Source organism: Apium graveolens, chromosome 5, assembly GCF_009905375.1.
Source record: "Apium graveolens cultivar Ventura chromosome 5, ASM990537v1, whole genome shotgun sequence".
In the NCBI taxonomy this organism is placed as follows: Eukaryota; Viridiplantae; Streptophyta; class Magnoliopsida; order Apiales; family Apiaceae; genus Apium; species Apium graveolens.
The window spans coordinates 267,807,258-267,832,323 of record NC_133651.1 but is presented as its reverse complement, the minus strand read 5'-3'; the positions used below and the strand labels follow the sequence as shown (position 1 = coordinate 267,832,323).

Here is a 25,066-nt window from a genome sequence, read left to right as displayed (position 1 = left end):
GTGGATATATTGCTCCACGATGCCTTTCTAAGGATGGGGTATAACGATTCCCAGTTGACACCAACCGACATGCCGATATATGGATTTGCTGGAGTAGAATGTCCTGTGGAAGGGATTATCAAATTGCCAACCACCATAGGTACGGAACCAAGACAAGCAACGCAGATGTTGGATTTCTTGGTGGTAAAGGCTAGTTCAACTTATAATGCTATCATGGGGAGAACAGGGATACATGCCTTTAAGGCAGTCCCCTCTTCCTACCATTCAGTTATGAAGTTTCCCACCCGAAACGAGATTGGAGAAGAGAGAGGAGATCAAAAAATGGCTAGAAGCTGTTATGTGGCCTCTTTGAGGGCAGATGGAGTCGGGGGGCAGGTTCTTCCTATTGAAGATATGGATGTCCGAGAAAATGATGAGAAGAGAGGAAAGCCAGCAGAAGAATTGGTTTCGGTTCCTTTAGACCCCGAGAATCCTAAGAGGGTGACTTTCATTGGAGCCATGTTAGAGGAGCCCCTTAGAGGGAAGTTAGTGAAATTTTTACAAAAAAATAGTGATGTGTTTGCATGGTCAGCGGCTGATATGCCAGGCATAGACCCGGAGTTGATTACTCACAGGTTAAACGTGGATCCAAGCCGGAAGACAGTAAAACAAAAGAAAAGAAATTTTGCCCCAGAAAGACAAGAGGCTATAAAACAGGAAGTAGAAAAGCTCTTAGAGGCTGGTTTCATTGAGGAGATCCAATTTCCGGAGTGATTAACAAATCCTGTAATGGTGAGGAAGGCTAATGGGAAGTGGAGGATGTGTATAAACTTTACTGATCTGAATGATGCATGCCCTAAAGACTGTTTTCCACTTCCAAGAATTGATACTTTGATTGATGCCACTGCTGGACATGAGATGCTGAGTTTCATGGATGGATTTAACGGATATAACAAGATCAAAATGCATAAGGATGACATTCCAAAGGTATCATTCATCACTGACTTTGGTGTTTATTGTTATCTTGTTATGGCGTTTGGTCTCAAAGAATGCAGGAGCCACCTATTAAAGGTTGGTGAATAAAATTTTTAAGAATCTTATTGGTAAGACTATGGAAGTCTATGTTGATGACATGTTAGTCAAGAGTCTAGCAAAGACTGATCATATAATCCATTTGAGGGAAGCTTTTGTGGTCCTGAGGTACCACAAGATGATGTTAAATCCTACAAAATGTGCTTTCGGAGTAGGATCTGGAAAATTCTTAGGATTGATGGTCTCAAAGAGGGGAATTGAGGCTAACCCCGATAAAATAAAGGCGATCCTGGACATGGAACCACCAAAAACTGTCAAGGATGTTCAGAAGCTCACAGGAAGGGTTGCTGCGCTAGGACGATTCATCTCCAAGTCGGGAGACAAGTGCTTATCATCCTTCAAGTCACTAAAGAACATCAAAGACTTTGTATGGAGTGAGGAAAACCAGAAGGCATTTGAAGAGTTAAAGAAGTATATGGCCCAAGCCCCGTTGTTGGCCAAGCCGGTTGTGAGTGAAGTTTTATTCTTGTACTTGGCTGTTTCAGAGAGCGCCTTGAGCGCGGTGTTGGTCAAGGAGGAGCTGAAAGTCCAGAAACCCGTATACTATGTCAGCAAAATTTTGCATGGTGCTGAGTTGAATTATTCAACTATTGAGAAATTCGCTTTAGCCTTGGTAATGGCTTCGAGAAAGCTGTGTCCTTATTTTCAGGCTCACCAGATTGAGGTGCTAATGAATCAGCCACTGAGAAATATCATTCACAGTCCCAAGGCAAGTGGGAGATTGATTAAGTGGGCAATAGAGTTGGGAGAGTTCGATCTCAAGTATAAGCCACGTACGGCCATAAAAGCCCAGGCGCTAGCTGACTTCGTGGTGGAATGTACCATACCCAACCAAGAAGTCGGGGGGCAGGAAGATACCATACCTCAAGACAAGGGAGTCGATAATGGGGACAGAGAGAAGGATGATAAGGAGAAAGAATATTGGGTTCTCTATTTTGATGGTGCATCAAAAACAAATTCCAGTGGAGCAGGGTTGGTTTTACAAAGCCCTGATGGGTTCTTAATTGAGTATGCTATGAAGCTAGACTTCCCAACCATGAACAATGAGGCAGAGTATGAAGCCCTGATAGTTGGCCTTGGTCTAGCTGGGACACTTAGAGTCAAAAACTTAAAGGTCCGTGGAGACTCGAAGCTGATCATATCCCAGGTAAAGGGAGAATTTGAGGCAAGGGATGATACGATGGCTAAGTATGTCCGCCTAGTAAGGGCTGTGATGACCCAATTTAATGAATGCCATGTTGAACACATTCCAAGGGAAGAAAATGTTAAGGCAGATGCGCTATCAAAGTTTGCTTCATCTGAGATAGAAGAAAGTTCAGGAAGTGTGTACTTCCGTGTTTTGAAGACATGAAGCATAGATGTTAAGCTTGTGGCTCCCATAGGCCTGGGGACGTCATGGATTGATCCCATTAAGGCTCACATTCAAACCGGTTGGTTTCCAAGCGATGCAACTGAAGCACGGAAGTTAACTGTTCGAGCACTAAGGTACTCTTTTATAGATGGGATTCTGTATAAAAGATCTTTCGTGGTTTCTTACTTGAGGTGTCTCAGGCCGATGAGGCACACTTGGCTCTTGAGGAAGTGCATGAAGGTATTTGTGGACAACACTTGGGGGGCAGGGCCTTGGCTCATAAGATAACCCGTTTAGGCTTCTATTGGCCAGAAATGATGGTTGATGCCAAAGAATATGTGAAGAAGTGTGATCGCTGTCAGAAGCATGCACCAGTTGTTAGACAACCCCCCGAGATGCTGACCTCTATCAACTCGCCTATTCCCTTTGCTATGTGGGGGATGGATATTCTAGGGCCTTTCCCTATGGCCACGGCACAAAGGAAGTTTCTGATTGTAGCCATTGATTATTTCACCAAGTGGATTGAAGCCAAACCCTTGGCCAAAATCACAACTAAGCAGGTTGCACAATTCCAGTGGGAAAACATTATATGCCGATATGGAATTCCCGGTATCCTCGTCACTGACAATGGAACACAATTCAACAACGAGGAATTCAAGAAGTATTGTGAAGAAAATGAAATTGAGTTACGGTTCACCTCTGTGGCTCACCCACAAGCCAATGGGCAAGCGGAAGTAGCAAATCGAATAATCCTGGATGGACTAAAGAAGAGGATCGAGAAGTCAAGAAATAATTCGGTGGATGAGATACTTCCCATATTATGGGCCTATAGGACTACCTGTAGAGTCATGACAGGAGCAACTCCCTTCATGTTGGCATATGGGGCAGAAGCAGTAGTTCCAGTGGAAATATCACATTCCTCTCCAAGGATTCAGGCTCTCAATGCAGAAGAAAATGAAGAAGGGCAGAGGTTAGCCCTGGATCTAATCGATGAAGTGCGAGATAAGGCACATGCAAAGATAGTAGAGTATCAGAAGAAGGCTTCATTCTACTACAATTTAAGGGTTAAAGAAAGGTTCTTTAAACAAGGTGACCTAGTCTTGAGGAAGATAGAAGCTTCTGGGGTAGGAAAGAAAGGGAAACTTGCCCCAAATTGGGAAGGGCCATACAAAGTCAAGAGCGTTCAGGGTAGAGGAACCTACAAGCTGGAGACTATGGATGGTTTTGAAGTCCCGAGAACCTGGCACGCACAAAACCTGAAGGTTTACTACGTGTAAGATAGTCGAAGTACGATTCTCACTTGTCATTGTGACAAGTAGGTTGAAAAGCACCTTGAAGCTTTGCTTGCTTAGGATTTATATGTTTTAGTTTTATTACGAAGTTTATTAAGACTTGTGTAAGGGATGAATCCCAGACAATTTTAAGAAATTCATGAGTTCTTCAAAGTATGTTTGTGGCCTAACGAATAAAAACCAAATGCATGGATGCAAGCATAAAAGGTGATAAATAAAATAAATCTGATAGATATTACAAGAGTTCGATAAATAAAGTCTCGAAAATAGGATAAAAAACAAATAAGCCACGCAGGGCTGAAAAAGCTCTAAGGAGCTGAAGTACCCTCGGCATCCATATCATCGTCCTCTCCGCTCTCATTGGATGTCTCTGTCCTCTCGGAGGAGGAGGAAGAGCTATCGTCCTCAGCAGGTCTGGAAGAAGACTCGGGAGGAGGAAGGAGTGGATGCTGAGGAACATGATCCGAGACAACTACTCGGGTACGAAACCTCTGTAGCAAAGCCTCGTCATCAGGGCAGACATAATCCGCCGGGTTAATATCAGGACAAGCCTCGTTCACGGTCCCAAGGGTCGTGTCCCAACCAGTCCTAAAAAACCCGGGAAAAACTGAATCATCCCTAATCCTCATGGATTGGGCGAACTCCTCCGAGTCCAAGTAGTTGTCAATAGCTTTATCCTTCTCCGCCCGAAGTACCACTAGCTCGGCGTTGGACTCTCCGAGTTCTTCCTCCTTGTGCTTGAGCTTCTTCTCCATGGTAGCATACTTCTTCTGTTGCCTCCTAAGGGCATTATCGGCCTTATCAGAAGCCCGCTTCCATGACTCGGCTTGCCTCACAGCGCCTTGAAAATAGGCGTTAGACTGAAACAAAGCAATCAATAAAGTATAAGGCAAGAAAATACTACAAGAGCGAAAGATAAGTTCAAAAGAGAGAAGGCATACCGAAGCCAGAGACTGAGCTCCCATGAGCTTAATCCTCTCAAGGTCAGGGGTGGCCACCACATCAGTAAAGTCCTTGGGAGTCACGCTATGGTAGGACCAATCCCATGCATACTTCGTGGATCCAACCACGGTATCCCCTCAGCGAAATCCCCAGAGAGGCTGGAAGGCGCCTGTAGCAGCAGCAGCAGGAATAATAGCAGTGATGGGAGCGTTGTGGCCCTCAGCTACTTCAGTTGAAGCCTCCCCCATAGGCTCCTTGTGTTTTCTCAAGAAGCTAGGCTCCGTGGCCTTCCCTCGGGTATCTAGGCCTGCAAGACGGGCTTTTTTCATCCTAGCAGTCTCTTCAACGAGAGGTACATTGTCCTCGTTGATCTTCTTAGCAGCTGCAAAACAAATCAAAAGACAAAATAAGTGATGTTAATAATGCATGAAATGAAATAAAGATGATAAGGGAAGAAAAATACCCTGTTGAGAAACAGAGGATAGTCCCACGTGAATGAGGGAGAACTCCTCTAAAAGAGTCTAGCTGGTGGTAGTGCCATCGTCCTGAGTAAGACCATTATAAATAATAGTTTCCTCAGGAGTTAAGTGAATGGATTTGAGGCTACCATCACTGACCTTCCCGAAGGAAGATCGGAAAAGTGTGCCCCAGTCACCATTCTCCCAACGTAACCCAACGAAACTATTCCTCCAATTTTGATTGTTATCAGGAATAGAGGCGCTGTTAAAGATATGTTTACTTTTGGGCCTTTGCTTGACATAGACCCAGCCACAGATACTGGAAGAGCTATTGTAACACTGAAAGACCTTCCTAAAAACAGCTACAGAAAGAGGAAAGCCCTCCCTAAGGCAGCAGACCATAAAACATAAAATGTTCCTCCAGGCGTTTGGAGGAAGCTGACACGGGTTGATTTGTAAATCAGCTAAAAGATGAGGAATAAAAGGGTGGAAAGGAAACCTAAGCCCAGCATAAAGGGCATCTGTGTAAATGAAGAGAGTGTCGGGTCTCCAGTGGCAAGTACGGTCACCACCAGAGACTGGAACTAATCTAAGAGGAGGAAGGATGTTATAACGGGCATTTAGTTTATCGAAATCTATGTTGTGCCAAGTATTACAATGATTAAAGGAATCGAGATGTGCAGTGGAGGGATATTCATCCCCCATAGTGTTAATCATATCGATTGAAGACATATATGAAGAATGGATCACGATATCCTTACCTCGTTTTGAAGCCGAAGCTATCTTTGCCGCCCTCTCGGAACTCTTGTCAGCCATTAATGAGCTGGAAAAAGCCTGAAGTTGGAAAACTAAGGGAAGGGATTTGAGAAAGGAAATGCTAGAAGCTAAGGGAAGAAAGGAAGGGGAGAAAGTTTGAGATGAAATGAAGAGTGAAGAGTGTGAAGTGAATGCACACTCCCCCCACCTATATATAGGAAAAAAAAGTGGATAATGGGCCTTAAAAAGCCCATTTGTGTGGCGTCCTCCAAACCCGGGTCAGAAGTTTGGGGTCCACAATTCATACACAATATATAATTCTGTAAAAGAAATATTAATTATAATGACCCTGCTTCACGAAACCACGGATCGCAACAGGTTAAAGTATGAAAACAAGCCACAACCTTAATTTTTATTACAACGCACCAAATCCCAACTCATTTAACTTACAATTGATAATAAAATTATTCTTACAATCTTACTATCTCACTACCTCCATAAGCTTCTGCTAGCTCGAACTAACTCAATCTGGAATCCTAGCTCGTACATTGAACTGGGAACCCCGCTATCAACCGTACCCCTTTTTAACTGTAGAATACATAGAGTGAGCTAACTAGCTCAACAAGTCATAATAATGATAAGTGAGGTTAAAAAATGATCAAGTGAGATGATTCAGATGAATCAAGTTTCTTTTTAACTAATCATTAGAATTGGATATTCATTTTAAGTTTTAAAAACCAAGGTTAGGCTGCTGATCAGTCACGCACTAACCCCGAGCAAGCACACAGCACTGCTCTAATTACTGGATCCAAGGCACACATTGGCCTAGCTTGACCATTGGTATAGTCTGACCACGAATCTGGTCCACATATATAAAAACTATCCAATACTAAAGCAGTTCAATACGATAACAATATGATTCAATAAAACAAGATCATAATCAATAACGGTTAAACATTTGCATAAAAACGTAAGGAAACTCATGGATATCTCAAGGGTATAACATGGTATGTATAAGAAATGGTTTTCAGTTTGTACAGGGGTCAGGTATTTGACCAATAATGATTTTTCAAGATATGGTTCTTTGATGTTATTAAGAATGATTGGAGTATGAAAGTTTATGTGTTTTCAAATCATTCTCTTTCAGTGTTTGGTGTTGGTAGTTATACCTTTGGGAAGGAGTATTATATTTGTATGGTTTGGTGCCTAAGGACCAATTAAGGACGGATTACAAAGAATAAGGCTTATGGCTCAAGATCAAGAGAAATCAGGATTCAAGGTTAAATAGTTTAAAAACACTTGCAATATAAAACAGGAGTTGTGTTAAATAATAATGACATGTTATGAAACAGTTCGAAAATAATTGCAATATATCTTGAAGAAAAGTTCGGAAGTACTTGCCTTACAAGGCTTTACAACTATTACTGATCAACTCTGAGCCGACTTTGTTGTTCAGGCTCTAACGTCCAACCACTAGATCCCATTGGATTCGATTTCGACACTCAGGTCTTCCTGTTGAAACTCTACTGAGCTCGTCGACTGACCACTAGGTTATCTTTAGTCCATCGTCCACTTTCAGGTTCTCGACTATAACCTACAAGGTCGAAATACCCTACGTTAGACGTCTAAGTAAGCTTGACATATCCTCGATACTAATTCTTACCCAATGATATTCAAACCCGACTCGTAATTATGTACATTATTACAATACCATAACACACCCAACAGTCAGGGTTCACGTTTTCGAGAAATCGGTTTGATGTTCATTTTCAGAAAATACGTATACTCATTATTTTACGAAATTAGGGTTATTGGGTTTTAACAGAACATTCACCACCACCTACAATCACGTTCCGCACAGAATATATGTATATACTTGTTTATACTCGTTCGACATTCCGATTATTACAGGGTATGTCCCGATTTTCCGAATTTAATTTCCAAAAATTCGGGCAGCACCTCCTCTGTTTATCGGCCTACCCGTCGAAGAACTCGATGTCAAATCACAACCAATCCATTCAGTCCAAACCAATCACGCCATCCACATTAACAATTCCCAACCACCGATTTGTACCAACTAATTATTATTTACATCTTATATTTTTATTTTATTCACGATTTGCATTTTAAATCGTATTTTGTATTTTAAATTATAGGACTCAGAACAACGTCATCACCGTCCACCGTCCACTCGTAAATAGTCATTGCGGACGGCGGAAAAATTCCGCGGGTACCCGATCAATTCCCCGGGTTTCCAATGCGTAACTTCGCCGATTAACTTTAATAATTTCTCACACAAAATTCTTTATATCATGAAATTGCTCAGACAAATTCTCTGCATAAAGTATTAAAAGAAACCCAATCAATACGCGAATAACAGGGAGTAGAATACACAGCCGAATAACAACACCACAACTGCACGCGCACACGCGCAAAACACACAACAACACACACTTAATTACACACATATATACTGAATACATATATGTATATATGCAAAACGGGAGTAGCGGGATGCCAAGCCGGAGGTAATTAACCGGAAACGAACCGCAATTCAAAGGAACGAGACGGCAACGCGACGCCGACGGACAGCCGGACTGAAGAAGCGGTGAAATCGCCGGAAAGTGAAGAACAGAGGGGGGATGTGAGAGATTACCGGTGAGAAAGAGAAGTGAGGTTGAGCGAGAGATTGAGAGATTTTAGAGAGAGAGACCATCGATTGTAGAGAGAAAGAGACGGGGTGAAGAACGGGGTTACATCCCCTGTTTATTTATTATTATTTTTTTTTCGAATTATGCTGCTTCTGCCACGTATCAGTTGAATTAACGAGAAACCAACACGTGTCCTGCTGCAACGCTTTGCCCCGAAAATTTTAAAATTAACGAATCAAGGTGCGAATAAAACAGCCCCCGAAAATTACGAAAATAGTTTTAAAATATCATTAGTATCCCGGAGTTTATAAAAACATAAGTTTCATAATTTAAAAATAATTTCTGAAACGCAGTATATACCTGTATTTCACATTTAACGAACTGAGGTGTACTTAAAACAGATTCAGAAAATCATGAAAATAGTCTTAAAATATTACAAATATACCGAAGTTAATAAAAACGTAAATTTCGAAATTTTAAAATAATTTTTGAAACTTAATTTATACCCGTTTTTTAACAATTAACGAAACAAGGCGCGCGTGAAATTAATCCTGAAAATTCCCAAAATAATTTTAAAAATCTCGGAATATTTCAAACTTAAATAAATATGAGTTTCATAATTTTTGAAGATTCCCATTATTAAATATGGATTTTATCATTAAACACACTCAGAAAATCATACAGAGCTAAATAATTGAGGAAATATTGATTTCTAAATTTTTATAAAATCCCAAAAATAATTATTGTAATTATAAAACCATGAAAACAATTTTAGCGATATTTCAAATATTTATGCAATTAAATTTGTACTAAATTTACTTTTAAAAGTGAAAACAATTCAATACGATCCCATAATTAATCGCGCGGACAACCCGGTACACTATAATTCACATATGGATACTAATCAAACAACACATAGCGGTCAAAACTAACACACATATCTTATTTATTTAATAATTTCCATAATTGCATAATTAAATAATTTAAAAAGAATACACGAGTCGTTATAATTTGGGCCCAGAAGTTGGAAGGTTCTGGAATTGTCCAGGAAATTCTTGGAAAGTTCAAGAGAAAAAACTTGAGTTTTTGAAGAATCTGGAAGACTCCACAAAAACCCAGAAGAATTTGGAGTTAGGGCTTAGAAAAAAGGCCAGTTAAAAAAAAAGGGAGGGGGGGCAGCCCAGTTTGAGGCCCAAACCTAAATGATTTTTAAGAAAAAGGAGCCCAGTTAAAAACAATGGGCCAATTGCAAAACCTAGATAGGCTTGGAAAAACGGGCCCAAAATTTTTCTATTTAAGCCCAGAAAAGGGCAGGAGGCTGCTAAAAACAGGCCCAAAAAAGGGTTGGCCCAAAGAAGATCCAGCCCAGATTTAAGGGCCCAAATCCAACTATAAATATGTATGCAAAAAATTAATCTATTCAAGACCCATTCGACCAGGAAATATATAGAAATCCTGATCAAAATGCTTGAGGTCGAATAGGCTTCGACCAGGGATAAAAAGGGAGTTAATTCGGTCAAGAAACAAATGCATTCGACCAGAATGCCAGAATAAATCCTGGTCGAAATGCTGGAAGTCGAAATTGCTTCGATCAAGGCATGAAATGATGCACAAATCGGGCAGGAATTAATATTTTGATCGAGAACGCTATACCAGAAAAACTGTCGACCAGAAAGCAAGGCAAGATCCTGGTCGAATGGATCCTGCCCGAATTTACATCGACCTGGGCAATAAAAGAAGGTTAATTCGATCAAAGGACAGGAATCCTGACCGAAAGGGAAGAAAATTCCTAGTCGACGAAAAAAAAAAGAGAAGAGGAAAAAATCCTGGCCGAAATTCGACCAGGATTCCTAATCGAAAGCATCCTGCCCGAAACCCTGTCGACCAGGGCAATCTGAAGGTTAATTCGACCAGGATCCTGGTCGAATGGATTCCTGGTCGAAATCTTTATAAAAAAAAAGAGGGGGAAGTAAAAAGAAGGAAATTCCTTAAAATATTTTCTGAAAAATGCTAATATTTTCAGAAAATTAGGGAAAAATCCAGAAATCAAGGATAAATCCCACAAAATTAGGGAAAATCCAGAAAATCAAGGATAAATCCCAGAAAATTAGGGAAAATCCAGAAAATTAAGGATAAATCCCAGAAAATTAGGGAAAAATCCAGAAATCAAGGATAAATCCCAGAAAATTAGGGAAAATCCAGAAATCAAGGATAAATCCCAGAAAATTAGGGAAAATCAAGGATAAATCCCAGAAAATTAGGGAAAATCCAGAAAATCAAGGATAAATCCCAGAAAATTAGGGAAAACCCAGAAAATTAAGGATAAATCCCAGAAAATTAGGGAAAAATCCAGAAATCAAGGATAAATCCCAGAAAATTAGGGAAAATCCAGAAAATTAATGATAAATCCCAGAAAATTAGGGAAAAATCCAGAAATCAAGGATAAATCCCAGAAAATTAGGGAAAAATCCAGAAATTAAGGGAAAAATCCAGAAAGTTAGGGAAAAGTTCTTGGAAATTAAGATAATTCCTGAATTAAAGGAAAAATCGTTGTAAACGTGTAGGTCGCTCCACACTTTACGCAAAAACTAAACCCTGTAAGGGAATGAATAGACTTAACTTCTGCGAAACCTAATCAATGTTTCCCAAAAGTTGGGGGGCAAATGATAGGGATAAATAAATCCTGATTGTGTAATTAAATATTACATTAATTATACAAGGTATGGGCTGCTAGGCCCAATGAGAAGATGTATGACATTTAGACCAGAAAGGTTAACATATCGATCAGGCCTGATGGACCAGATCAGGCCTGATGAAACAAAGAAGACCCAAAAACCCTGATTATTTATTAATTTCGTAATTAATAAATAAGGGAGAAAAATAGCTATAAAGATAAGTCCTAGTGAGGATATAAATCCTTGTAGATTGGCCTCCAAGGAACCTCATGGGATAAGGAATCAGCTTCCTACTCCCTAGGACTCCTAAGTCTATCCTAATTCAGAGACTTGACCACCAAGTCTCCTATACCAAGTCCAATTCAAGGACTCCCAACATCTATATAAGGGGTCTCACCACACAGACCAGAACTACGTTTTTTGACTTGATCCTTGGCAATTAGCAAGGTACGTAGGCATCTTGTTAAGGCAGATTGAGTCACGAAACACAAGAGCAGTCAAATCGAGCCTTAGAGCTCACATTCCTTTTTATTAAATACAGCAAATAATAACCTTAGTATTTTATCCATAACATCCTCATTGGATTGAATAGTCACAGAACATTCAAAACACTATCAGAGTATATAGAATCACATCAGATAACAATTAGTATTTAATATGTTACAATTTAAGCACAGATTACATAGAGATAAGACAATATATAAACACTGATCATAAAGTCTAATGCATGAGAAAAAAATCTAAACAGATTTTGAGAAAGAACCTGAAACCATTCCAAGTTCATTTACCAGTCTTGTAAAAGTAGCTTCACATAGTGGTTTTGTGAAGATATCTGCTAGTTGTTGATCTGTTAGGACAAAATGCAATTCCACTGTAACTTCCATCACATGTTCCCTTATGAAATGGTACCTAATGCTTATGTGCTTTGTCATTGAGTGTTGAACTGGATTACCTGTCATAGAAATAGCACTTTGATTATCACAGTAAATGGGCATTTTAGAAAATTCTAACCCATAGTCCAGTAACTGATTCTTCATCCAAAGAATCTGTGCACAACAGCTTCCTGCAGTAATATATTCCGCTTCTGTAGTTGATGTGGAAATTGATTTCTGTTTCTTGATAAACCAATAAACCAATCCGCCTCCAAGAAATTGGCAGCTTCCACTAGTGCTTTTCCTGTCTATTTTACAGCCTGCAAAATCTGCATCTGAGTAACCTATTAGCTTAAAATCTGATTCCCTAGGATACCACAATCCTAGATCAGCTGTACCCTTGAGGTACTTGAAAATTTTTTCACAACTATTAGATGAGGTTCTCTTGGATCAGCCTGAAATCTTGCACAAAGACAGGTAGCATACATGATATCAGGTCTACTTGTAGTTAAATAGAGTAAAGAGCCAATCATACCTCTGTAGTTAGTAATATCTACCGATGCTCCAGTATCTTTATCTAACTTGGTTGCAGTGGCCATGGGAGTTGATGTAGTAGAACTGTCTTGCATTCCAAATTTCTTGAGTAAATTTCTGGTGTACTTGGATTGATTTATGAAAGTACCTTCTTCACTTTGCTTGACTTGAAGTCCCAAAGAATAGCTCAACTCTCCCATCATACTCATTTGATATCTTGACTGCATTAACTTGGAAAATCTTTCACAAAGTTTTGTATTTGTAGAACCAAAAATGATATCATCAACATATATCTGTACCAAAAGTAAGTCCTTTCCATGGTTGAGGTAGAACAGAGTTTTACCAGTTGTGCCTCTGGTAAATCCACTTTTCAGAAGGAATTGAGCTAAAGTCTCATACCATGCTCTTGGAGCTTGCTTAAGGCCATAAAGTGCTTTGTCAAGCCTGTAGACATGATTTGGAAATTTTGGATCTATAAAGCATGGAGGTTGTTCAACATATACCTCTTCTTCCAATTCTCCATTGAGAAAAGCAATTTTCACATCCATTTGGAAGACTTTAAACTTCTTGTGAGCAGCATAAGCCAAAAAGATTCTTATGGCTTCCAATTTAGCAACTAGAGCAAATGTTTCATCATAGTCAATACCCTCCTGTTGAGAGTAATCTTTAGCAACCAGCCTTACTTTGTTTCTTATAGTTATGCCATCACTGTCAGTTTTGTTTCTGAACACCCATTTTGTGCCAACAATTGATCTGTTCTTTGGTCTTGGCACTAGGGTCCAGACTTTATTTCTTTCAAATTCATTTAAATCTTCCTGCATTGATTGCACCCAATCAGCATCTTGATCAACTTCTTCCACTTTCTTTGGTTCGGTCTGAGATAGAAAGGAGTGATAGAGACATTCATTTGATGTTGTTGTTCTAGTTTTGACACCTGCTTCAAGATCTCCAATTATTAAGTCAGGTGTGTGTGATTTGGTCCACTTCCTTGCAGATGGAAGTTGATCTCTAGAATTGGATCCTCCCCCATGACCCATGCTGTCTCCATCAGCATTTTCTAATGCTCCCCTTGAAGTTATGCTCTCTAAAATTTCAGAATTTGAGTTGGATTCTTCAGGAATTGAAGAATCAGAGTTTCCAGAATTATCAGAATTTGGCTCATCAGAACTTGAAAAGCCAGTGACTGGTTCTGATATTTCTTGAGAGTCTTGAGATGTGGTAGGATCATTAGCTTGCTCCCCCTGAACATGTGCATTTTTCTTTGGAGCAGTTACCACAATTTCAATGACATCAGAATTTAACCCATCAGAACTTACAAGATCAGGATTAAGGTCATCAGAATTTACAGAATCAGAATTTACATCATTTTCAAATCTCAGCTGATCATGATCATTGAAATCTTCAAGTCCAGTAATCTTTTTATCATCAAAAGATACATTGATAGATTCCATGACTACCCTTGTTCTTAAATTGTAGACTCTGAAGGCTTTTGTGGAAAGTGAATATCCAACAAAAATTCCTTCATCAACTTTTAGATCAAATTTTGACAGTTGTTCAAGATGAGTCTTAAGAACAAAACACTTGTATCCAAATACATGAAAGTATTTCAGATTTGGCTTCTTTTTCTTCACCATCTCATATGGTGTTTTTCCATGCTTGTTTATGAGTGTAGCATTCTGTATAAAACAAGCAGTCCGCACAGTTTCAGCCCAAAAATAGGTTGGTAGTTTTGCTTCATCAAGCATTGTTCGTGCAGCTTCAATAAGAGACATGTTCTTTCTTTCTACAATTCCATTCTGCTGTGGAGTTCCAGGTGCAGAAAATTCATGCTTTATTCCATGCTCTTTGCAGAACTCTTCCATGATTGAATTCTTGAACTCGGTGCCATTATCACTTTTTATTATTTTAACAAAATCTTTGACTAATTTATCCAGCTGTTTAACATGGTTAGTTAGAGTAGATGCAGTTTCATTCTTCTTATGCAAGAAATACACCCAAGTGTATCTTGTGAACTCATCCACTATAACCATAGCATATTTCTTCTTTGTAATAGACATGACATTGACTGGACCAAATAGATTAACATGTAGTAAGTGATAAGGCTCAAGAATTGAGGATTCAGTTTTGCTCTTGAATGAAGATTTTCTTTATTTTGCCTTTTGACATGAGTCACAAAGACCATCAGGAGCAAATACTGATTTTGGCAGTCCTCTCACAAGATCTTTCTATACTAGCTCATTTATGTTGTTGAAATTTAAATGCAAGAGTCTCTTGTGCCAATTCCAGCTTTCTTCAATTGATGCTCTGCTTAACAGATAGATTGTAGAACCATCAGAATTTGTTGAAAGTCTGGCTTCATATATGTTACCATGTCTGTTACCTTTTAGAACCACTTTTCCTGTAGAATTACTTATAATTTCACAGTGTTCTTCAAAGAAATCCACATAATAACCTCTGTCACAGATTTGACTCACACTTAGCAGATTGTGTTTAAGTCCTGAGACAAGAGCTACTGATTCAATTATGACATTCCCAAGATTGATATTACCATATCCCAGAGTCTTTCCCATGTTGCCATCTCCATAAGAAACTCTTGGGCCAGCTTTCTCCACAAAGTATGATAGCAGGGCTTTATTTCCAATCATATGTCCTGAACATCCACTGTCTAGAACTAGGATGTTTTTCCTGTTGCCCTGCACTCACAAAGACCACCGTTGGTTAGTTTTAAGGACCCAGACTTGCTTGGAGCCTTTGGCCTTTTTAAGTTTGTTAGCATTTGCAGCGGATTTAGTTTCAGAGTTTATGCTAACATGCTTTTTATCAGATTTATATCAGACTTTGCATCATAATTTACAACAGAAGGAATCACACTAACTTTCTTTAAAGAAGGTTTTATTTGATAATAATCATAGTACAAACTATGATATTCCTTAAAAGTATAAATAGAATGTCATAAACTACCACAATGAAAACAAGGAATTTGTGGTTTAAACCTAACAGACTGACTCTTAACTCCTGATCTAGGAGGTAAAGAGTTTATATCTTTATTTTTCCTGCAAAAAGAAGCAAGATGGTTAGAGTTTCCACAATTATAGCATTTCCTTCTAGGAGCATTAGGAACAGGCATATAATTATTGCTTTTATTCACACCTTCCTTTCCATTCCTATTTTTCCTAGCTTCCTTGACCTTGTTCACATTTTTAATCTCTTTCAGCTTATACTTAAGCTGCTTCTTTGTCATTAAGCCAATTTTTACCACAGTTGGTTTATCTTGTTTTAATTTGTCAGATGTTAATTTGTCCTTAACTTCCTTTTCAGATTTTGACTTGTCAAAATTTAACACAAACTTGACAGGATTAACTTTAGGCTTTTCAGCTTTCTTGGTAAAGTTTGGTTTAGATGACGTAATTTCCTTTTCTTCTTTATTATCTAGATAACCTAGTCCTTCCTTCCAATTTCCATTTTCTTAGATTTTATGAGTTGTTCTTCTAGAGTTATTCCAAGTTTTGATTATCTACTTTTCCTTTTCCAGTTCAGATTTAAGAGATTTATTAAATTTTAGCAGTTCATCTCTAACATACAAAGCCTCATCTCTTTCTTTTGGAGTTTGATGGAATATAACTAACTTTTTTTCTAAGTAGTCATTTCTGTTTTTAAGAGCAAGACTTTCAGATTTTAATCTTTCATTTTCTAAAGTCTGATATCTAAAACTAATGAACATGGTTTTCAGATATAATATTAGCTCAGAAATATCATCAGTATGAAAAGCAAGAGTTGAATGAGGTACCTTCAATTCAGCAGTTCCAGAACTGCTATCAGCATTTGCCATCAAGGCATAGTTCACCTCTTCTTCAGAATCTGAAGTGTCTACCTAGTTTTGCTTCTTTGTGATAAGTGCCTGGCCTTTATCACTTTTTCCTTTCTTGCAATCAGGAGAGATGTGGCCTCTTTCACCACAATTGTAGCATTTGACATTTGAGTTGTCTCCTCTGTCAGACTTTCCTCCTTTGCCTTCAGACTTTCTGAACCCTTTCTTTTCAGAACTTCCACCTTTCCTGGAAAACTTCTTTCCCTTTCTGAATTTCTTGTAGGCTATCTTTGTCATACCCTTCACCATAAGGGCACACAGTTGCATCATCTCTGCATCAACATCCACTTCAGATAAATTTTCAAATTCTGAATCATCATCATCAGAATATGATGACTCTGAATCAGACTGTATGATGAGAGCGTTTCCTTTGCTCCTCTTTGAGACAACCATTTTAGGAGATTCCTCCTCAGCTTTAAGAGCAACTGCCTTTGACTTTCTTCCATGCCTTTTTCTCCTTTGATCCATCTCAAGTTCATGAGTCTTGAGTATACCATAAATTTCATCAAGAGTAGTTTCAGCAAGGTCATAGTTATCTCTTATGGTAGTAGACTTCAAATCCTAATTTTCAAGAAGAGCTAAAAGGAATTTTAGATTTGAATCTTCAAGATCATATTCCTTGTCCACCAGTGACAGATCATTCAAGAGTTTGGCAAACCTGTCATATAAATCAGTTAATGATTCATCATCTTTTGAATTAAAGTGCTGATACTCTTGTGTGAGTATTGTCTTCCTGTTCTTTTTGATGGCTTCAGTTCCCTGGCATCTTATCTCCAAAGCATCCCATATTTTCTTTGCAGTCTTGCATCCAATAACCCTGTTTGACATGGCATGGTCAATTGCACTATGAAGCAGATGCCTTACCCTTGCATCCTTGGCAATAGATGAGATGTCTTCAGGTGTGTAATCACCTTTCTCCCTTGGTATCATCTTTGCTGGTTGATCAACAACTGCAATAGAGAGCTTGGTAGGCTTGTTAGGTCACACAACACTATAGAAGGGGGTTGAATATAGTGTTTATACAACCAAATCGATTTAAAACATAAGTATGTAACATTAATCAAGTTTATTCAATATAATAAGCTCTGTTACAAAGTAGGTTAAACTACTCTCTCAGTGATGAACAATATCACTAAGAGCTGCTAGGTTACAATGAATAATGTTCTCGTTAATGATAACACATATAGTGTAAACCCTAAGCTGTGTTTATATAGTACACAGTTACAAGATATCTTCTAATTGATATGGAATATAATTTTGTCTCCTAAAATATATCAATAAGATATTATCTTCTATAAGTCTTCTAGCTGTTCAACTCTTCATGCATATCTTCTTTTGTTTTAGTCCAGATCTCCTCTTGTAAACCAGCTGCATTCCTTAACTGAAGTACCCGCACTTAAGTCCTTATATAAATCATGACGCCTTAAGTTCTGATATAAGTTCTGACTTCAATAAGTCCTGATTTCCAGTAAGTCCTGATAAGTCCTGATATTAAGTTCCGAAACTAAACACAACAGATTAGACATGACATCACAAATATATCTAACAGATCATCGATCTGTTAACTGCAAATTTGCTATGCCTACTCCTATATCTGTACCTGTAACACCCCCTTCTTAAAATAGAAGGAGATATTACCTATAATCTATAAACATGCAAACAGAGTACTAATATATCTCTAAATAAAAATTAAACAGTCTAAAATCTTCAAAATAATATTAAATCTCCAAACTGTCTAAACCAATAATATAAATTCTGAATTCTCTAAATAAATAATTAAGCCTAATTAATGATAAAATTTCGAAATCCTAATCAAAGAATTAGGGTAGCTCTCCATCACACAATCCAGATTCCCTTAAGCACCTGCCAGAAAAAGAATATGGCATGAGCCAAACGCCCAGTACAGATTTGGAATACGGTTTACAAAACAAAGAGACCAGAAATAAATAATCTGCAATTTATAATAAATCAACAATTTTTGAAATAAGTAAGGATGAAGCAACGAGGGGTTAGGATATTTCATACCGAGATCAGAACATATACAAATACACACATCATAGGGTACCTAATGTGTGCAACAGAATGGATAACGTGTACGGCATATACAACGTCACCATAAATCAAATCACAAATTAAACTCTGGGTGCACCCACATATCCTGAAACAAATATTAAATGCGCAAAAGCTCCTCCCAAGAGCTAACAGAAGGATACGCCGTGACCAATTACACTATCACGGAAGTGTCATGTCACTGGTGCCGCAATGACATGGCTGTAGTACCCCTACAGCTGGTTAACTCGGTATACCCTAAATCACACTAAGGGTTCAAAATAAATATTCTCGCAAAATTTAAAACTCACCTGAGACTAATGATACAAATTTTCAAAGCAGGTGGGTGTCATAAATAATTTTTGAAAACTGCATAAACATATATCTAAATTTTCAAAATCAAATTTTAAAATAATTTCCAGAAGTTAAAATGACCAAAGCAAAGATTAATGATATGAGCAGAAAGTAGAACAGAACGAATCAAATAAATATAATGAAAAAGAGGAGTAGCGCCGAATAAAAAAGGGACAGAATCCGTACCTCAAAAATCACAAACTAAAATGTTAATAAAATCTGTAAACGATCCTCTAAATTCTCGAGCCCCGATCTAAACAACAAAATATAGTTTATTATCAGAAACATCCTCTTCTACTATTCGATTTAATAACCATATTTATTCATCACAATTAAATTTTATATGAAACTAAACAGTAGTAGCCCATGTAAATTCCACACTTATAAACCAGATTAACATTAAAATAAGTCCATCACATTAGTTTATAAATAAGGCATCATAATGTAACTCATAAAATAATATTTTATATACAAAAACATAACTTTAAGCAAAAACAATAAGCATAATTGATTTACTAGTTTTACAGAACAACAAATAAAAGTGTAAATAATGAGTATATAATATACTAAGTGTACAAAACATAATGACATTAGAATCTAAAATTTGATTTAACCTTTCGTGTTACAAACTCATGAATTTGGCTAGTGTAAAAAAACAAAAGAAAAACAGAGAGACATTGGGTCACTTTAGTTTATAAAATAATAACATAAACTATACCGATGAGTTAATAACGTATATGTACTTACTATCAACTAATGACATGCTATTTGACACAACATAAAAAAAATCTATATCCTAATATAATAACATATAACATTACAAATAACAAGTGTATGTGCATGTAACAATACCAGAATAATATTTAATCCACTGTGACAGATGACATGATGTGATGAAGTACAATATGTAATAACATATGAGGCTTAATACTACTTGAAATTCAAACCTTGTGTTAACGAATTAACTAGAGTGTTCCCCTGATCTATTCGCTGATTATGGCTCTTTCTTCGGCGGCTACTTTAGGGTTTGTTTTTTTTTTCTTTTGTTTTGACTCGTGTTTTTAAATAATGAAGGTGTGTGATTATATATATGCTACACAAAGTATACTATCACTATTAGAATTAGAATTTAAATAATTAACTAAACATTATTATCACTCCTTTTCCTTTTCTAATTTACTCGATATATTAAATTATTATTCTTATTCCAAAACTAATCCAAAATTAATTATTATTATTATTATTATTATTATTATTATTAAAAGATCTAAAATTCCTATATATTACATATATACCCCCTTAAAAAGAATTTCGTCCCCGGAATCAAACGAAACTAAATACTCATACCTGAATCAAATAAATACGGATATTTCTCACGAATAGATTCTTCTAATTCCCAAGTAGCCTCTCTCTTCGAATGATTTTTCCATAAAACTTTTACAAACGGAATAGTGTTCTTCCTCAAAACTCGCTCCTCTCGAGCTAAGATAGCCTCAGCTTCTTCGTCGCACGAAAGATCCTCTCTAATCTTATGTAATGGGTACTGAACTACGTGTAACAGATGATATTTATAGCCCCTCAAAACTGACACATGAAACACATTGTGCACATGAGATAACTGTGGTTGCAACACAAATCTATAAGATACTTCCCCAACTTTCTCCATAATATCAAAAAGTCCAACATATCTCGGACTTAGTTTCCCCTTCATACCAAAACGCTTCACACCCTTATAAGGCGACACCTTCAAGAACACATGATCACCTGGCTCAAATCCACCAAACTTCCGATATTGATCCACATAACTCTTTTGACGAGATCGAGCTTCCTTTAAACTTTCTTTAACTTTCTCCACCTTATCATTAGTGATTCTAACCAGCTCTGGTCCTTCAATGACTCTCTCACCAACCCCATCCCAACAAGATGGTGCCCTACACCTTCTACCATACAAAGCCTCAAATGGTGGCATACCAATACTTGCGTGCCAACTATTATTGTACGCAAACTCAACCAGATACAGGTACTTGTCCCAATCACCTGTCCACTCTAACGCGCAAGCCCTCAACATATCCTCTAATGTCTGAATCGTCCTCTCTGACTATCCATCAGTCTGCGGATGATAAGCTGTACTAAAATTAAGCCTCGTACCCCAAGCTTGCTGGAATCCCTTCCAAAAACGCGATGTAAACCTCGTATCTCTGTCAGAAACTATCGACACAGGCACACCATGAAGTCTAACAATATCTCGCTGAAAAATCTCTGTCAACTCATGAACAGGAGTAGTCTCTCTAATAGGCAAGAAGTGAGCGGACTTAGTAAGTCTATCAACCACCACCCATATGACATCGTTCTTCTTGAAAGTCCTCGGCAAATGAGTCACAAAATCCATAGTAATGTTTTCCCACTTCCAAACTGGAATATCTAGTTGTTGCAACAATCCACTAGGCCTTTGATGGTCTATCTTCACTTGTTGACATATAAGACATTTTCCCACAAATTCTACAATATCTCCCTTCATTCCACTCCACCAAAAGTGCTTCTTCAAATCCCTATACATCTTGGTGGACCCTGGATGAATAGAGAATGAAGAACTATGAGCCTCCTTCAAAATTTCCTCGCGAATTATCGGATCTACAGGTACACACAATTTTCTACCCAACCATATCACACCTTCCTCATCAACACGAAAATGTGTTTGCTTTCCACCTGCCACCTCAGATCTAATAGCTTCCAAACCTATATCATTCTTCTGGGCTTCCTTAACCTTTGAAACAAGATTTGGTTCTACTTTCAAATTTGTAATGCTACCATTTGATCCTCTAACATACAACTCAACACCTAAGCGCTCCAAATCTGAAATAAGGTGCGGCTGAGTAATGAGAGATGCAACACTTCCCAAGTTCTTCCTACTAAGAGCGTCTGCCACTACATTCGCCTTTCCTGGATGGTACTGAATATTTACATCATAATCCTGAAGAAGTTCAAGCCACCTCCGCTGCCTCATATTAAGCTCTTTCTGAGTAAAGATGTATTTGAGACTCTTGTGATCAGTAAAGATATCACAAGTCTCTCCATAAAGATAGTGTCTCAAGATCTTCAAAGAAAATACCACAGCCGCTAACTCCAAGTCATGGGTAGGATAGTTCACCTCATAAGGTTTAAGTTGCCTAGAGGCGTAAGAAATCACTTTTCCATGCTGCATAAGAACACACCCCAATCCTCTCTTAGAAGCATCACTATAAACCTAAAAACCTCCACTTCCTGATGGCAACACAAGTATTGGAGCTGACACCAACCTCTTCTTTAACACTTGAAAGCTCTTCTCACGATCATCATTCCACTCGAACTTAATTCCCTTCCTCATTAGCTGAGTCAATGGCAAAGCTATGGAAGAGAAACCTTCCACAAAACGCCTGTAGTAACCTGCCAAACCCAAGAAACTCTTCACCTCCGTCACATTGCTAGGTCTGGGCCAATTAGTAATAGCCTCAACTTTTGCAGGATCCAACTCAATGCCCCTACCAGACACAATATGCCCCAAGAATGCCACTTCCTCCAACCAGAATTCACACCTGGAAAATTTTGCAAACAACTTCTTCTCCCTCAAAATTTCAAGTACAGTACGTAAATGCTCCTCATGTTCCTCTCTGCTCCTAGAGTATATCAAGATATCATCGATGAAGACCACCATGAATTTATCCAGATAATCATGAAATACCCTATTCATCAAATCCATAAATACCGTTGGTGCATTCGTCAACCCAAAGGACATCACGAGAAACTCATAATGACCATAACGAGTGCTAAATGCAGTCTTCGGAATAACTTCATCCCTAACTCGTAACTGGTGGTAACTGATCTCAAATCTATCTTCGAAAAATACTTTGCCCCTTGTAACTGATCAAAAATATCATCAATGTGTGGCAAAGGATACCTGTTTCTGACAGTCACCTTATTTAACTCCATATAGTCAATGCACAATCTCATGGAACCATCCTTCTTCTTCACAAACAACACAGGAGTGCCCCATGGAGACACACTTGGCCTGATAAATCCCCTATCCAACAACTCCTGCAGCTGCTCCTTCAATTCCTGCAACTCAAGTGGTGCCATCAGGTAAGGCGCCTTAGAAATAGGCTCGGCACCTGGAACAAGTTCAATAGTAAACTCCACCTCTCTATGTGGTGGTAAACCTGGTAGCTCATCGGGGAACACATCTTCATACTCTTTCACAACTGGATAATCCTCGATGCGAGGTTCATCCTTCGATGTATCCTTCACGAAAGAAAGGTAACCATCACAACCCTTAGACAATAATTTACTCGCCTTTAGAGCAAAAATTAACTTAACATCCCCATTCAGCTGAGACCATTGGTATACAAATTCTGGTTTATCTGCATCCCCAAAGATCACCCTCTTTCCTTGACAATCAATTGTGGCACGATGTTCACTCAACCAATCCATGCCCATGATAATGTCAAAGTCATGCATCTCCATCGGAAGCAAGTTAACCTTATAATTTTTATCTCCAACAGCTACCGGACACTCTCGATACACATCAGAAATAACAACAGAATTCCCGATCGGGGTAGAAATAGACATATACGGATATAATAATGAAGGTGCAATACCAAGATGGTGAACAAATGATTAAGACACAACAGAATGGGTCGAACTAGTATCAAATAACACATAAGCATCATGTCTACCAACAAGAAGTGTTCCTGAAACGGTACCTGAATTAGCTGTTGCCTGATTTGCCGTCAATGCAAACACTCTGGCTGTAGGATTCTGCTGACTTCCATTACCACTACCACCGCCAGCTCCTCCTCCACCAGGGTTGTATGACACTGTACAATCCTTTTCCCTATGGGACATGCTACCACATAAGAAACAAGCCCCAGTCTATCTGTAACAAGCTCTACCTGGATGATGTCCACCACATGTAGCACAAGGAGCCACTGGAATCATATTGGGGTTTCCCCCATACACTGAGTAACGGCTCTGCCCCTGTTGACGATTCTGCCACTACCTAGGCTGCTTCTGTCGCTGAAATTGCTGATTTTGATTCTGACCAACATACTGATTCCGACCGTGAAATGACTGACCAACCCTATTCTGATTCTGTCCGCACCACTGTCCCTGCTAACCACTCTAACCTCCATACCACTTCCTACCCTGTACAAAACCCTGATCATCCCTAGTCCTCTTACTACCACTGTTAGACCTGGAAGTCCTGAAATCTATGCGCTCATTCTCAACATCCTTTGCTGCATCAGCCACCTCTGCCACATTATCAAATTTAAAAGAAATTATGGAACCCCTCAGATGAGACTTCAACCCCCATTTAAATTTATCAGCCTGCTGCGCAGCAGTCCCTACAACTGTCCCAGAAAATCCAGCCAACCTTATAAACCTCGTCATATAATGCTCTCATCATGGTGCTGCGCAATAGAATGAAACTCCCTTAAATAAGCCTCCCTATCAGCATTAGAGAAGTACTGCTCATAGAACACCTCCTTGAATCCCTGCCATTCCAAAGCCTCTGCATACTGCTCCCCTCTAGTAGCTTTCACTCCTCTCCACCATCTCTGAGCATCACCCTCCAACTTATACACAGCTAACCTGACCTTCTGAATCTCATCACAACCCAGTGCATCAAAAAATCTTTTCGAGATGAACAATCCAATTTTCAGCATCAATAGGAGTCGGTGCTGCACTAAAAGAGTCTGGTTTCTGCTTCACAAACCTCTCCAACCATACAAACGGTTCCATGTCCATTCTGGTTTTCATCGCTATTCTGATTTCCTTGTCCATTCTGATTTTCCTCGCCATTCTGATTTCCTTGGTTTGCCAAAGCCTGCTGTACAGCCTGAGCCACTGCTTGCCCTATCATCTCAGTAAGCTGAGCGGGGTCAATATGAAAAGGATCACGTCTAGGAGGCATTTACAATATAAGATATTGAACGAATGAAGATTACGAGAATAAATATGATGAAGCAGTTATAAACAGATTTTAGAATGATGAAGTAGAATTAAATGGTAAGGAGCAGAATGAAACACAATTGAATAGAACACCCATCCTATCGTCTACCTAAACTCACAGGTCAACCTAAGTAGGTTTTCTACAAGAAAGAACCTAAGCTCTGATATCATCTCTGTAACACCCCCTTCTTAAAATAGAAGGAGATAT

The 25,066-nt window shown here is 38.6% G+C and overlaps 1 protein-coding gene across 1 annotated transcript; it reads right to left on the bottom strand.

Annotated features, from left to right (window-relative positions):
- Window positions 1–19,585: 19,585 nt before the first annotated feature.
- On the bottom strand, window positions 19,586–23,475 carry LOC141660946 (uncharacterized). Its single transcript, XM_074467924.1, has 6 exons — window positions 22,886–23,475; window positions 22,297–22,445; window positions 21,429–21,711; window positions 21,063–21,161; window positions 20,315–20,804; window positions 19,586–19,669 (listed from the first exon to the last, which is right to left on the bottom strand). The coding sequence occupies exons 1-6, from the start codon at window positions 23,473–23,475 to the stop codon at window positions 19,586–19,588; spliced, it is 1,695 nt and encodes a 564-aa protein (XP_074324025.1).
- Window positions 23,476–25,066: the final 1,591 nt, after the last annotated feature.